Raw genomic sequence first — 17954 nt, 5'->3', positions numbered from 1 at the left:
TACCATCCACCAAACATCCATTACTAAAATAACTATCTCAGCTTTAGTATCTGTAAGTGGGCCCTTTTCCCATGCCCTTATCTTCACTTTACCTTGCCCTTCGTTTAAGGACATTCAACAATATTCATGGATATTGGGCCTCTTCAATTCATCCGGGCCGTCCATTGGGCCTACTTTTTTATGTAAATTTGGGAAAATGATTTAGTGGGTCGGGTTAAGTGGGCTGGTTTGTGTAAAGAATGAGTTTAATCTGTTGGGAATTTTTATGGGCTTTGCAGCAGGCCCTAACTACCTAAATAATTTTATTGCAAATATGCAAAGTACTACTCCCTCCGTCTCTAAATTACATTCCTCTTTCTAGCATTTATTCGTCACATAATTGAGAGATTAAAATGACTTTTAAACTATTCACATATCATGGTTAACTTAATTTTTTTAACCTCTATTAAATAAATATATCTTATTACTACCTCCGTTACACGTTAAGTGCAACAAAGGGGGTTGCACATTTCCCAAGAAAAAAAATGAAAAAGCTAATCAACAAAAGTATGGGCATGTGATTATTGGATAATTAATTAATTAAAAAGCTCCATCCCATCATCACTACCACCTACTGCACCACCAGTCCACCACTACCTGCGTACACCACCCACAACAACCACCATAGAAACCAGCATACCAACCACCAAAAACCACCAAAATCACCATACCAACAACCGAAACCACCATACCAACAAAGCAAAACCACCATACCAGCATACTAACCTACCCGAAACCTGCCATTACCACCCTCTCGCCACCATCAAGATCCGAAATCCACCCCACCTAACTCGCATCCACACCGCGAAGCTACCCCACACCCACCCTGTAACCACCACCACACCTTTCCTCTGGAATCGTTCCATCTTTCACCATTTTTGCTCTAGATCTAAGTTTTCAAGCTCAATCTCAAATTCTCTTTTTTGGGTTTCAATTTATGGTGACAGCTTTACATGTGAAGAGAAGATGGCAGCACTCTAACAAGGGGGAGATGGGGCAGCGACTCTGACGAGGAGGGGCAGCGGTGGTGGTAGTGCGGTGGTTGTGATAGAAGAGAGAAAAAGAAGAGAGAGAAAAAGTGGTGGTGATTTAGAGGGAGGAGAGAGAAAAAGTGGTGGTCTTGGTGGTGGATGTGGTGGTGAGTAAGGAGAGAGAATGTGGGTTTGGAATTTAATAAGTGATGAATTAATTTTGGTTGATTAGTTAATAACATATGATTTGATGTGTTTATTAAAGTTAAGTAAGGGTAGGTTGGTAATTTAAAACAAAAAATTTTACTAAAAGAGGAAAGTTTTCATTTGTTGCAGATAATATGTAGCATCCCTTTTTGGAAAATGTTGCACTTAACGTGTAACGGAGGTAGTATATCATTTTACCTTCGTTTGTTTATTAGTTGGCACGTTTTGACTTTAGCACTATTCACACAATTTCCTTTGACCATGTTTTGTGATTTATATGTAAACAAAAATATACTCAAGTGGAATTTTGTTAGATTCGTCACAATGTATATTTTCAAAATATCAACTTTTTATAATTTTTGCTTATCGGTAATTAAAGATATTAATGATTGAATTTGTGCATTGACAAACGTGACTAAAGAAACGAGTCAGCTAAAAAGAAACATAGGAATATATCGTAATGTTTAGTTTCATTATATAATTTCGTTACAATTTTTACTAATAGCCAATTAAAAATATTCATGGTCAAAGTCGACAAATATGACGGTCAAACTGATGCATCAAAAAAAAAAAAAAAACCAGAGGGAGTACTACGAAAGTAATTATGGGATTGCTTATTACTATTGTTTTGGTTCCTACATACAATTATTTGTTCTTTAATATATTTGATACGTATTTTATCACGATTGTAATCAAGCAAGTTTAATGAATAATATCTTTGATTATCAATATTTAAAAACTGTAAAGAGTTCATATTCTAAATAAATTATAATTTATCATAAATATAAATCATAAAATCTAGTTAAAGTACAGTTTATGAATACAGAGTTAAAATGTGTCAACAAAAAAGAACAAATGTAGTATAATTAACAAGAATATATGCTTGCTTGTAGATTAGAATTTCAAAGTGAATTTTTTTTCAGAAATTTTAAAAATTGATTTATATAGTAGAACTGTAGAAGAATGACTAATTTAAAGTTCAATACATAAAATATCATGTGACTCAAAAATTCAAAATCAAATACTTTAAATTTGCTATAAACAAGATTAAAATTAGGGGTTAGGGTGACTATAGGGTTGTAAATGGAGAATATACTACAATATTTCTCAATTCCCATATTTACTTCATAGATATTTTTTTCAATTATATTTTTTAAATGAAATTTTTTTAGAAATAATATAATTATGAAAAGATAATTTTATTCTATTTTAAATTTCTTGCTTTTCTTTTTTTTTTTTTTTTTTTTTGAAAAACATAGTTTCAAGAAATAATATTTATTTATTGTATGTCACTAAACCATTAACTTTTTTTTTTTTTAAAACAATCATTATCCAAATAAGAAGAACTTTATAGACAAGTGAATGATTGAGTTTTATATATTAGTCCTCCGAATCCTTTGTATACATGGTTATTTGACCTAAGTTACCAAACTCATACCCTTTTTGTGAGTTAGTAGTAACCTAGATTAGACAATTTCATTTCACCTTACTTTCATATTTATTAGAGCTAAAACAAAATAAATTTGACTAGTATTGATTTTTACTTATTACAAATGATATAAGCTGAGCCTGTCATCAAAAAAAGACAAAATCCACTTTACAAGACCAAATAAGATTTCATCCCAAAACTATATGATAATAAGAAGAGTGCATAGTCATAAGTTTTTTTTTTCTTTTTTTGTCGTTTATGTGAAAGTACTGGTGGAACATTATTCAGACGTGTTGTTGGAGAAGGACAAAAATTAATCAACATAGTCTAGCTCTGATGCGACTCGATCCAATTAAGTTGCCTGAAATCAAACCGAAACTAACGAGTGGCTAGCTCATCTCACAAACAAGCTCCCAAACAAACAAAAAAGTCTCTCTCTAACATACTTAACAAATATAGGAAAAAAAAACTCACGTGGGATTACTAAACATAGGGTAGTAAGAATGGTAAAAGAAGTATAGAAATAAGTAGCAATTGTGGCATGCAAGAAACACAAAGGCAAAGAAAGAACAATAGAAAAATAAAAAGGAAAAAGGAGGGGGGGCCGGGACTCCGCTCAAGGAGAAGGAGTAGGACGGACGACACATTTGGGTTTGGTAGACACACACATGGATGTTTTGGTCCCAACCTTTAGCCTTTCTAATTTCTATTACCTTTTCCTTTTAACCTTTTCGCTTATTACCCATTTTTTTAAACACCTTGTTCAAACATTTTATCATAACCTCACTACTTCCACTACCATTTCACTTCACTCCTTTTTTGTGTGGATTTTTCATGACATCACCCCCACTCTGTCATGACGTTTTTTTTTTTATTATAGTTGGCATAGATAGATATGTAGATGGTATGTGTATATTCTTGAAATTGATGGAATTGTGTGTATAATTTTGTCTTAAGATGATGTCTTTGAAGTTTGCCAAAACATAATTCCGGAAGAATTGTGAATTTTTCCATCAAAGACATAACTGAGCTAGATTTGTCTAGAAAATGTCAAATCTGATCTTATGAATACTTCATATATGTAACAATCAACCTTACAAAACCGAACAACATTTACCATAGGTGATAACATAATACGAGTATTGTATACTCCGTACATATATACATATTACATAAGACATGTCTATATAAGCAATCTTAAGTTATTGTTTTTTGGGCTTTGTTAGAATGATAAACCCAAACAATAACTATGACTTAAACCTTTGTTACTGACTCTCGACGACTGATGTTATTTAGAACCAATACTTCAATTTTTTTTTTTTTTTTTTTTTATATATTTTAGGGTCTGTTCACATTGACTGAAATGAGCTGAAATAAATATTTTATGAGAAAAGGGAATTAAGAGCTGAACTGAACTGAACTGAACTAAACTAAACTGAACTGAACTAAACTAAACTAAACTGAATTGAAATTAAGCTGAAGTGACCCCTTAAAAGGAGGGGGGGTTTCAACAACACATAATGTATCTTGCTTGTGTAGTCATATATCATACAAGTCGTATGATATGCTTCGTCTGTTATAACTAGATTAGGCAAGACAGATGACACTAATATAATGAATATAAGAGTAAAGTTGTGACTCGGGGTTTGTTCTCTTACGTTGAAATTCAGTTCAGCTCAGTTCAGTTCAGCTCCTAATTTCCTTCTCTTATAAAATTTTCATTTCAGTTCAGTTCAGCTCAATTCAGTTCAGTTCAGTTCAGCTGAGTTCAGTCAATGAGAACAGACCCTCATTCCCATGATAAAGTAAATAAATAAATAAATAATCGCTATAAGGAGGACATTAAATGAAATATGGGGCACATCGGCATATAATAAGAGATCAATGGAAATCGAGATGTCAAAACCTCAACCTATTTGACCAAAAAAAACAAAATTCAAAATTTGATGTATATATGTATGGCCATAATTATGATTAGTATGACTCTACTTCAAATTAGACTCGAGTCGACCTGACATAATCAAACCTGACCCAGTCACCCGAATTGAAACCTCTAGATGGAAGTAATGACATGTTGCACGTAAGTAAATAAGCAAAAGTGTTGGTAAAAATGTACTCATACAAAAACAACCCCAATAAGGTGATACCTTACCTAGAATGAAGAGCTAAATAAAAACAAGTGAAGAAGTAGCTAGGTTATATTAGTTGGTTGCAATAGCCAATGGGCACGGTAATCCATAATAAGTTAGCGGGGGCGTCCGTTAATATTCGTAGGTCACAGAAAATAGCGCCTTCAGCTTGAATTCCTACTAAAACTGACACTATTGTTGGTTGGTTTGCTCCTAATTTGGGTTCCTATATTAACCAATTCTTTTTATTTGTACTTTGTTATATATACTTGTAGTATAGTTGGAATAAATGACATTAATATAAACTACTCCTAAGATTAAGAAACAGCAAAAAGTAAGCATAAAAACTTGCAAAGAAATGTGGCAGCAATCTCTGGGTGATTAGTCATTACATAGCCACAGCTTGGCTGGTAAAAGTTGATACATAAATCATCAATCCTACTTACCTTTAATCACACCCTTTTTTTTCTTTTTAATTAACTTTGCTAATTATTCCTCTTTTGGGGTGAAATTTGAGGCCACTTTTGTCTTTCTTTCTTCTTTGTGATTTTTGTACGTGCATGGAGATAGATTCATGTTTACAATTTAATTTTAATTCATGATGATGATAAAATTGAATAATTCGTTTGATGGTATGATGTTATTTGTTGTTTCATATGTTCATGGAAACAACAATTAGAGGGGGATTTCTATACAACAATTAATACCATAGATATAGATATATAAAGGGTGATTTCTATACACATATTTTCGTTAACGGTTGTAATATTGCCTTGGTAAAATCTCGGCTTCTAGCTGATAAAATCATGTACACTCGATTTTAATACAAAAATGTTGTACCGGATGCTAAATAGTAAAATGGGTTCAATGAGGTCATGACAATGCTCCGCCTTAAAATGATTATTCCCCTTCATCACGGTGTTTTCAACGATGGAACATAACCAACTTTGAAATTTTGTATTAGACACCGAGGAATACATCTTGTGTCTAGTCTAGTAACCACATAACTATAGACTAATAATGAATGCATGGCTAAAAAATTTTATGAGAGGGTATATATAACAAATAATGGAGTAAATTCTATCTTCCACTCTTATTAATTACGTACGCATCTCAGCCCTCTCTTAACTCATCAAACAATTTGAAGATGCTATGAATAATAATGCAATACAATTAAGCAAATGAAGATTATTTTATGCCTCGTCCAAGAGATACCATAGTCTTCTTTTAACAATACACAATTTTTTATATATAGAAATAATAAACAATAATAGTAGAGATAGTAATTTTTATTTGGTGAGACGATTGGATAATAAGACACTATAGTGACTTAAAGGATATGATTGAGAATGAGATCAGTGTATTTTATAATTAAACTAGAATGGATTAAAAGTTTCGAAGTATGATACTAGTATGTTTTTTTCCTCTTTAGTAGTAAATAAATTCAACTTTTTAATCATCTTTAGGCAAACTTTTTTAAACAAAATCACTCTTGAATGTTTAACACTTTTCTTCACTTTTAGGGAACCTTGCTTAAACCAACGCAATGCAAAAATGACTTTTTCTTCTTTGCCTTTCGAAGATAAGAACAGTGCACAACTTTAATTTCACATCAAAAACATTCTACCCAAGTTGAAAGAGTCAAATGGACTTACAACTTCAATCATTTCCACTTACAATATCAAGATCATGAAAATATTTGGTACCCTCTAGTGTTCTTGCCAGACAATATAAAGTTAATGGGAATGATAACAATGCTTTTATCATTGTATAGCAAAATGTGCATTCAAAATATAGATTAGTACTGGATATAACAAATGGAGGAGCCACAAGAGAGAGAAGTTCACTTAGAGATCTTACACTGAGGTTCCATCCTAAAATCAATTGACAATTAAAGGAATAGCCTAAATACTTAGGGCATGTTCTCTTCAGTTTATTTTCAGTTCAGTTCAGTTCAGTTCAGCTCCAATAAGTTCAGTTCAGTTCTTAATTTCCTACTCTCATATAATATTCATTTCAATTCAGTTCAGTTCAATTCGGAAATTCAGTTTAGCTCTAATAAGTTTAGTTCAGCCCAATTCAATCAATCAGAACAGGTCCTTAATTGGGTTATTTTTAAATAAAAGCTTTTAAGAGTTTTATGTGTATGACAAAGGGTGCAAACAACTCAGTCGAACCTAGCTCAAATACCAGTTTGTTATACTAGGGAAAAAGCTCTCTAACACAGCCCGCAATGAATTTCATCCTAAAACTAATGGCAATATAATCGGAGTAGCCCACTAAGGTTATGTAGTGAAAATTCGTTACTTTATCTTTCAATGTGAAATACATAATAATAGCACTTAATAATACTACAAATCATCAACTTGACATTATTGGAGGGCAAACCTTCTACTAGCTTAGGAAGAACAACAGGCCAACAAGGACAAAAAAGTCTTAACAAGCCAAAGAAACTATAACTAACACATAGTATATATATATATATATATATATATATATATATATATATATATATATATATATATATATATATATATATATTAGCATCAGTCATTTTCCAGTACGTTAATGCATTAAGAATCACCTCATTATAGTTTTGAACCCTACTAATATGAAAACTTAGCTTGTTTGTGAGTATATCTATCAATGCATGATCAATTTATATCTATCCTTTACTTTTATGTATTGTAATCTCATTTGTACATGTAAGCTTGTTTGTGAGTATATCTATCAATGCATGCATGATCAATTTATATCCTTTACTTTTATCTATTGTAATCTCATTTGTACATGTATAGTAATCAGTCACACCATCAATTAATGTTATGATATGCACAATATCATTGTTGTCGACTAGTATATTATAATATACTATGAATCTTCTAAGAGAGTCTCTATGTACTCTGAAAATTAAGAGTAAGTTTAGGAAGTTTCGCGAAATGAGGAATAACTCTCAAACACACTTCATGATGAAAGTCATAATTTGAAATAGGAATATAATAATTCCTGCTAATAATGGTTCCTTCTTTGTTACAACTATTGCAAACAAGGATTACAAGCATGATTTTGTGGCTTTTTTACTTGCTCTAAGGTGGGTGTAATTGTTCACTGTGATGCTCTTTATGTTTTATACTTGAAATGTAGTTTTGCTATGTCAATATTTTTTCATGTATTTATTGGAGGGTGCATGTGTTTTTTTTTTTTTTTTTTCACTTTTTATTATGCTCTTTCAATGATAGACTTAGGGCCTACTCTTTCAATAATGGCCGAATTTGGCCGGTTTTAGGGATTAGTGGCCTTAACCGGCCGATTTCGGCCTTTTAAGGCCAGATTCGTGGCCGTTTAGGGGGGACGAGGGTTTTGGGTTTGGTGGTTTTTGGGGGCGTTACGGTTGCGGGAAAGGGAGGGGGAGTGTTCAGGTGGGTTGGGGGTGGTGGTGCGACACGGGTGGTGGTTTCGTGGAGGGATGTGGTGAGTTGGGGGGAAGCCGGCGGTGGCGCGGGGGTGGTGCTGTGGTGGTGGCTGGGTAGTTTTAGGTTTTTAATTTTTTTCTTTTTTTTTAATTTCTCTTTTTTTTTTGAACAAATAAAATGCTGACACGTGTTAATGTGGGCCACACTAGCTTAACGGAATTTTTGGATGGAAACCGTTAAGTGGTGGTAATACCAATTTTTTGGAAATTTATCTGGTGTTAAAATCAATTTTTTTTTATGGGGGTGTTAAAATCAATTTTCGTGTTTTTGTGAGGTGTTAAAATCTAAAATAACCTTATTTTTATAAAAGTGAAATTATTTTTTTTGAACTTAAATGATTTTACAATTAAAAATTGTTTTCATTGATTTCATATTATATTTATTCTCTAAAAATGTCAGTTATTTTGTACTGATTATTAATTATTTTTATTGAATTAGAATTTTACTAAACTGAACTTATTTTTATAGAACTGAAATTATTTATACTAAATTGAAATATTTTTACTTAATATTATTATGTTAAAGTGAGGAGAACAAGGTTTAAAGTACATTTGTATAAACCTAGGTATTAATTATTTGATTAGCTCCATTTAGCTTGCAAATCTAGAAGTTAAAGGATGGTATTTAGGACTTCTCAAGTTTAGTGTATAATTGCAAATCTGGAGCATCCACAATGGCTAGCTACATGTATATGTATTAAGGGTCTGTTCTCTTACGTTGAAATTCAATTCAGTTCAGTTCAGTTCAGTTCAGCTCCTAATTTCCTTCTCTTATAAAATATTCATTTCAGTTCAGTTCAGTTCAGTTCAGCTGAGTTCAGTCAATGAGAACAGGCCCTAAGGGTTGTCACATCATTATTTCTCAAGTTACATAATTTAAGCTACAACCACTACAATGGCAAGCTACTTCTTTTGTAATTTTATTATGTCCCACATGATGATAATTAATAAATAAATATATTAACAAATACATAAAGTATATTAAACAAATAAATATAATAACATTGGGTTGAGTGAAATAACTACATAGCTCTATAGAGCTATGTAGTTTGGCTTATAGCTATAAGAGGTTGTAGTTCCACAATGGCTAGCATTTAGCTAGCAATTATTTAGAAATTGCTAGAAGATCCTTATACACAACCATTGTGAATGCTCTAGGTAGGAGACAACTTGAGAAGTAAGTTGACTGCTTAAAGTAGTTTTAACACGTAATTAAATACATTATTATAGCCTTATTAGTGACAAAATCTGCATTACTTATAGTAAAAAACATGTGAAAAAACATTATGCAAACAAGAAGGATGACTAATAAGAATAATAACAACTATTAGGGTTTCAAGTCTTGGTGATAAAACCCCCATAATAATAATTTAAAAAAATATAAAATAAAAACTAAATCTTGAATAGTATGAATGACATTAACATTTGCAGAAGTCAACTGATGCCAATAAGCAAAGATGATTAATAAAGTTGAATAACTTTTGACTAGTTTTACAAAGATAAAATTGTGTATGTATGCAAAGCTATTGGCCAGTCCACTTATGCCGACTTAATTAGTTTTCCAACTTAATTAGTAAGGTCAAGTAGGAAAAATCACTTTCTAGAAGGTACTATACATACTACAATATGTTTCAATTTGCCCTCAATATATAAATAACCCTAGCTAATAATGGTCAAACAAAGGTAAGGAGTAAGATGAACAATTAAAAATCCAAATGCTAAATAATGTATTGTATAAACATATTTGAGCATTATTTAACTTTACTTAATTTTTTCTTATGACATTTTATTTTTTATTTTTTTTATCATCTACTACAATAGCATATCTTTAATTTTGAAACCATGTATGTTATACGGAGTACTTGATAATACTTATAATTTCTATCTTTCGAGCTCTCTTTAGTTTATGTTGCTAACTTGTAACTTCGAAAAAACAAATTGAGATGGTAAAATTATCAACATTACTCTTTCTTTTTTTTTTCTTTTTTTTTTTTTTTTGATAGGTTCCTTTCCATTAATTTTCCCCTCAAATGAAACAACATTACATTGGAAAATAATATACAGAATATATACTCCCAAAATTATTGTGTCCCTTCAATTGCTTAATTATTCTAAAATAAAGGGTCTTACTCTTAAATGGGTACAAAACTTTTATGTTACTCTGCACATTACAAACAAATTCCCCAAGTATAACTCCAGCAGCTTGCTATATACCATCACACATTCACACCTCTAAAAATAAAAGTTTGTTACCACCTAGCCCTACTTTGCCATCATCAACAACACCGCCGCCATGGAAAAACATACTCTAGCTATTCCTAGCTATTTTAAACTACATGTATTTCATATCATTATTCACAGTGCATAAATTATGTATGTGTACAGATTGATCAATCTCGGATATTAACATGTCCATATAGTATAATAATACCAAAAGAAATAAGAAATGGTGATGATCATAGTAATAAGGAGTAACAGTAAAAACAATAGAGTTGTAAGTGATTAGCGTAACTGAAACCGAGGTTGCCGTGAAAATAAAAGAGAGAGAAGAAGAGTGTGTTCCAAGACACAATCATTACATGGCCCTCTTGGGGAAGCAGAAAGGATGGCGTTGGCGTGGAATAACAAAGTTATTATCATATTATATTTCATTTTTTTATATGTAGGTTTTGTAATTAGTAGTCATAGAAGTAAATTGCAAGCATAGATTATAGATAGGCTATTTTAATTTTATACTATATAATTAAATAAAAAGGTATATATATAGAAAAAATAAAAAACATATTGTCTAGCTTTTATCATGACGAAACTGAGGCTTATTACTTTATGAAATTGCAGGCTTCTTCAATTCCTATCTATTATCAACATTTTTTGCCTTTTAGCTTTTTAGGTCTTTTGGTCGGTCCACACATTCTTGTTTCTGTTATTGTCTTCTCATTATATTCTTCTACTCTTCATTTTTATTGTATTACCAACTATTCAATCATGCTTTTTCTAACTTATTTCATACAACACCAGTATTTTAATTCGTCCTTAATTCATATGGTTGATCAGAACTTATGTTTCCAACATTGGCTTGTAAATTCGGAGTAGTATACTAGAATTTATTATTCATTTAAGAGAAATTATATGATTACATACTCGAAAAGAATTTTGCATAATCCACGAACTTTCCTTAATAATTTTAAATCATGATAATGAGTGAATGTAAAATATCATTTACATTACATATTTGTCATTATGTTTTATTTATTTTCTCATTACAGCTAAAATAAATTTTGATAAAAATAATTAAGTTCAATAACGTTTATATGATTAAGTCATTAATCAATTAAAGGTAATAAGTTTAGATAGTTTAATTAAAATCATGTAAAAGAAAATCAAGTAATTAAATACGTTGTCCCTAGCTTAATTAGTTTAAATTTAGTTGTAATCAAGCTATATATTTAAAATTTAAGTAAAAAAAAAGCTATATATTTAAAAACATTTATCATTCTTTTTTTTGAAAGAAAAAACATTTATCATTCTAATATTCTATTAATGTTTTTTTTTTTTTTAAATATGGAGTAAGTAATTAGTGAAAATAAGTTAAATAAAACGTAGAAAAAAAAAATAGCATATTAGGGCCTGTTCACTTCAGCTTAATTTCAGTTTAGTTCAGCTCCAATCGGTTTTGTTCAGCTCCAATCAGTTCAGTTTTATTCAACTTCTAATTTCCCTCGCTCTCTTATAAAATATTCAGTTCAGCTCCGTTCAATTAAGCTCCAATCAGTTTAGTTCAGCTCCAATTAGTTCAGTTCAGCTCAGCTCAGTAAATGTGAACAGACCTTTAGTCATGACATATAACTTGTGTATCATTCGTAAATAATTGATTGTTGTTATGAAGATAAAATTCAACTAAGGGTCTGTTTACTTCAGCTTAATTTCAGTTCAGTTCAGCTCTAACCAGTTCAGTTAATGTTAACAGGCCCTAAGACAATTTTAGTTCCCACTCATAACTTTTACAGAGTAAATAATTATCAATAAATTTGATGAACCATCAACGAAGACTAAATGGGAAAAAATGAGGAGACAAATCTTATACGGAGTATTAAATACACTAATTGTTGATGAACCACTAATCTCTTAAAATTCTCAACAATCCGTGTATTTATAAAATAAATTCATTTCATTTTTTGCCAAAAAAAGTCACTAGCTAGTGTATACAATATACATTACCTACACATTTAAGAACTCAATATTTTAGACTTTCATAGGCGATCTTATGTGTTGCCCTACCGCAAAATTGATGCACTAATAACCGTATACGTAGAGGATAAGAAAGAAGGTGAAAGTAAAGAGTTTGGACCAATCACTAGGAAACAAACTGTATATTCTTTTGCATATAATCGATTAAAAGAAACCCTCCACTGTTTGATAGCAACTCAAGGGTCACAAAAGAGAGACATAAATTTGCCTTAAAAAGAAAGGAAACCCAAATCCTAGCTAGTGCTCCATGCTCTAACTATATACTTATAGTGAGGGGCTGAGGGCTACCTATAATCATCACACTTATAAGAAAGAGAAAGAGGGAGAGATCGGATTGAGAATGCGAAATATACAATAATTTATGTATATTCGAGTGTATTTAAAAATAGTTAAAAATTCTGATAATTAAAATTTATGCTCTAAAAAGTTGGTTTAGGCTCTATTTGATTTAAACCTATTTTGTATGAAATTATTATATCCGAGTTCATCTAAATTTAAGGGAAGCATAAAATTTATTTTATGCGATCATTTCAGAATAATTGATATAGTTTGACTTTTTTAACCTATTGATAAACTAACTTTGACTATATATAGTTTTTACTTTATTGGAATGTTATTATGTATGTACATAAAATATTGCGTTGTATGAGTACATAAAATATTGCTAAACCAGTATTAATCTAACTTCTCATAATATCTATTTTCTATATAATTTTTACTAGGTAAAATTTACTTATATTTTATTATTGTTAAACTAATATATCGACAAATATGTCAAATTTGACCGGAGCTATATATTCGATCTAGAAAAGATAATGACTAAACTTTATTGTCTAAACTTATTTTCTCTTAGTTTAGTGAGTTTACAACGTAATGCTCACCTTATGCGGCGGTTTGAATTCATCTATGAGATACACAGTTATTGTTTATCACATGTTATTTTGGTAAATATATCAATAATTTTTTCAATAAAAGCGGGTCTTATAGTAATGATGACAAGATAAAATTGTCGATTTATTTACCAAAATGTCATGTAATAAACAATTTTTGTTTATCTCAGAAATTAATTGGGGCTTCCACTATAACATTGTGGACTTTGGTTCTCCTAATATACATTTAAGTACATCCGAGTGAGAAAGTAATAAGGCACAAGGAATAAACAAATATACCTTCAATGGCTAGAAAGCACAACCGAAAAGGTGTTAATAGTTTAGATTAGATATATACTTCATTCTAATTAAAAGTCATCACTCCCCAAATAACCTTCCATGTTCCAACTGATGGAAGGAGAGAGAGAATTAAACAAAGAAAAGAGATAATTAATTAATTAAAGAAGCTAATTTAAGCGCACTTATATTTAAAAAGAGAGAATTTTAGAAAGGTTTGATTACATATATAAACAAGGCACCCTTTCTTCAAAAGAGACAATACCCCAACACCCTCATCAACTTAAAATGTGTTTCCCTTTCTCTCCCTTTTCTTCTCCCTTCATTCTTTCCTCTTTTACCCTATAAACAAAAGAAAAATCTCTCTTTTTCATAAAATTATTCTCTCTCTTTTTTCAAATGAATGAATAATATTGAAGAATTACAACAACATCAAAATCAACAAGAAATTGAAGAAGCAGAAGAATTACAAGTAGATAATAATTACCAAAACTGCCCTCAACAAAATAACATCAACTTAGAAATAATGCAACAATATCACCAAGCAACAACATCTCATTCTGATCCATTTGGAGGTAATTTTGTAGGTGGTGGCGGAAGGGCAGGAATGGTATTTCCAGATCTTACCCCTCCGCCGCCGATTCCGTCACAACAACAACACCTATTACCATGGGAGCTTCCTCAAGTAGTCCATTCATTCCAACCCAATAATCACAATAATCCCCTTGATCCCTACTTCTTTCCGTCATCGTCTTCGTACGGAGGATTGTTTACTACTCGAAGATCATCGTCATCTACTCATCATCATACAAACTCACTTCAGTTTGCTTATGAGGGTTCATCCTCGGATCATCATCATCTAAGGCTTCTTTCCGATGCCCTCGGTCCGATGGTTCATCAACCGGGTTCGGCTCCTTTCGGTCTTCAAGCTGAGCTTAATAAGATGACTGCTCAAGAGATCATGGATGCTAAAGCTCTTGCTGCTTCTAAGAGTCATAGTGAAGCCGAACGTCGTCGCCGCGAACGGATTAATAATCATCTTGCTAAGTTGAGAAGCTTGTTACCTAGCACCACTAAAGTAAGTCCTTCATCTAACTTCATCTAAATAAATCTAATCTTTCATTCAAAAAAAAAAAAAAAAAGTGAAAACCCTTTTGAGAAATATTCATATGTATTTTGTTACCTAGCAACAAATTATTCTTTGTTTAATAATAATTATTTGAATAATATATGTTAAAACTAATAGCACGCCTAGCAAGAGATTTCATATAATAATGACATGAAGAAAACTTTGGGCTAAAAATTAGTTTGAAGATTTGGTATGAATTTTACAAAAGACTTGAACCATTTGGAATTATATGATCAAAGATATTCATAGATTTTGTACTTATATGGGATTTATCATTTATATATGTATGTAGTATATTCCAACTTCATTCCAAACATATTTATTGGTCCTTTGTTTTCTTTCTTTTATTTTTTGGATTTTTTAGTGGTAAAACCAAGAAAATAAAAAGTAGCAAAAATAGATTAGATAGATACCGTTAATGTCGCTTGGTTGATATGATAAAGAGAAACCAATTACAGGTGAAAAAGCTTACATGGAAAATTCTTGCCGGTCTAGCGCCAAAGTGCTAATTTTATGAGTCAAACTTATAAATCATACACCACATTATTCTTAAAAAAACCACTAACAAACACATAAAATCATAAAATTAAAATTCTTCTAAACTTTATTTTCTTTTGATTATTGTTGTTGCTTGTGCTCTTCTATATTATTAGACGGACAAGGCGTCGTTGCTAGCGGAAGTGATCCAACACGTGAAGGAGCTAAGGAGGCAGACGTCGATAATAGCCGAGACGAGTGTAGTCCCTACGGAGAGTGACGAGCTCACGGTGGATCCAGCATCGGATGAACAAGATGGGAAGTTCATTATTAAGGCGTCGTTGTGTTGTGATGATCGCACTGATTTATTACCGGATTTAATCAAGGCCTTAAAAACGCTTAGGTTAAGGACCTTGAAGGCGGAGATTACTACCTTAGGTGGAAGGGTTAAGAACGTACTATTTGTCACACATGAGCCTAATATAAGTGACCATGACAATAATGACAACAACCAAGATGACAACGACGAGGATGGACCGCCTGGCCAATGCTCGATAAGCTCGATACAAGAGGCGTTGAAGGCGGTTATGGAGAAGTCCGGTGGTGGTGATGAGTCTACTTCGGGTAATCCTAAGAGGCAAAGGATTGCAAACATTACAATCTCTTAACTAAAATGATATATTACGTACTATAATAACTATTATTAGTACGGTTATATTTAACAACAGGTCTCTTTGAAATATTTTATACTAACAAAGATGACCTTAATTTAAATTACCTTGCATGGGTGTTAATTTAGTTCCTTCATTTTTTTTTTTTTGTTTTTTTTTTTGGTATTTAATTTGGTTTGCATGGGTGTGGTTTAATTAATTAGCGTCTTCTCCTGATCTTCTACTTCTTCTCGTTGTTATTACAATCAATGTACCGCGATTTCGGATTTTCTCTGATGACAAGAGATATATGATCATATGGCTTGAATTGGGTTTTTCTTATGAGTATTACATTATATTCATCATATAATACTTTCCATGCATATATATTTATATGTATCAGAATTTGAAGACAATTTAGAATGATGACATTTTGTAGTTTACACTTACACTATGCTTTGTTCAGTAGGAAAAAAAGTACTAGTTCAGTATGAGAGTGAGGTTGTTAGAAGAACCAAAAAAAAAAAAAAAAAAAAAAAAAGGAAGGATATCTTTTTCGTGAAGAGAAGTACCTTACATAAATTCCTTAAATAGAAATATATTGAATAATATTTGCAATATTATTTATTTCAGGCAGCTAGGAAATATATATATACACAATATATATATAGAAAAAAAAAAAATAAAGTTGGAAGTAAAAATGGTTGTAATGTAGTGGGGTTTGTTGAAAGAGAATGGGATTAGAGATCATCATCATCATATATGTAATGGTGATGTAGGTGAATTTGTTCACAAAACTATGTCATATTTTTATATATTTTGTAACACTTATAATATATAGTATTTATAAAAATAAAAACATTATGATATTTGTAAGATGCTTATGTAAGCTACCAAATTGTCTCACTAAGGTTGTATGTGTTGTATCAGAAGAAACTAGTGTGCTGAAATTGATAGAGGCAGATGTCATTTTCTAACTAGTACTGTAGTAGTTTTCTTGGTGGTCTCCCCACACCCCCCCCCCCCCCCCCTTCTTCTATCTTTCTCAATATATCTTTCTCTCTTTTGTTCCTTTGATTTGTTTTATGTCTTTGATTTTGTCTTTGGTTGTGTTTGGATCTTACTTTTGGAATTTAGTTGTGGATGATTAGTAGAATATGTATATAATATACTTCTTTTTGGATGTTAGGAGGTGGTTAAGGCTATGGATGCATATTTTACTTCTTAATATTTTACAATCAATTAAACCCGGACTTATTTTATTCCCTTTTAAAGATAATAACTTGTAAATATACTATAAGTTTGTTCAGTAAATTTAAGTTTACATTAATAGAAATAAGTTAATTGCAATCAACAAAAACATGGTGTTAAAAGTTTTATTAATCAATGAATAAGTATTAATATGTAAAAATCGATTTTATTAAGTAAAAAAATGTTAATATATGTTAAAAAAAATATTAATTTCAACAAAAAAAAAAAAAAAATAGTGAAGCGATCAACATTGAATTTGAAATTAAAAAAAATGATTATACTAAAGAAAATGTGGTAAGAGCAACTCCAATGGTAAGCTAATTGTCAAATTATTTGTCATGCCACATAAGCTTTTAAGGTAGCTAATTGTCATTTTAGCTCCAATGACTAGCTAATAGCTTACTATTTAAATGGACCACACATGCTAAATTTATGTTGATAAATTTCATTTTATTTATTATAATTATTATATTTTAGCAAGTTTTTACAAGTAAATTAGCTTGACCAACCTAATAGCATTTTCTAACTCCAAAGGTTAAGCTAGTAGTTGCTATTAAAAAAAAAAGGTTAAGCTAGTAGTTAGGGATTATTTAATATTACAAGCAAGTCCCTTACTACAACCATTGGAGTTGTTCTAAGCGACAATCCATCATATCATCAACATTTTAGGTTTAACACAAGCATTTTGGTGAGTCGAAGATCGTGCAAGGGTTGCATTTTAAGAAATTAAATTGCAAATGGTACATACAGAGACAACATGCTCATATGTTTATCATAAATATTTAA

General features: G+C 31.0%; 1 protein-coding gene across 1 annotated transcript; it reads left to right on the top strand.

The window, feature by feature from the left end:
* Positions 1–13912: 13912 nt before the first annotated feature.
* LOC145607296 (transcription factor bHLH30-like) lies at positions 13913–16245 on the top strand. Its single transcript, XM_081663022.1, has 2 exons — positions 13913–14739; positions 15444–16245. Exons 1-2 carry the CDS (start codon positions 14065–14067, stop codon positions 15933–15935), a joined length of 1167 nt encoding a protein of 388 aa, XP_081519148.1. The 5' UTR covers positions 13913–14064; the 3' UTR covers positions 15936–16245.
* The last annotated feature ends 1709 nt before the right edge of the window (positions 16246–17954 follow it).

Source organism: Chenopodium album, chromosome 1, assembly GCF_948465745.1.
Source record: "Chenopodium album chromosome 1, dcCheAlbu1.1, whole genome shotgun sequence".
Lineage (NCBI taxonomy): Eukaryota > Viridiplantae > Streptophyta > Magnoliopsida > Caryophyllales > Amaranthaceae > Chenopodium > Chenopodium album.
The sequence above is the reverse complement of the archived record's forward strand: the minus strand, read 5'-3'. Positions and strand labels throughout refer to the sequence as shown.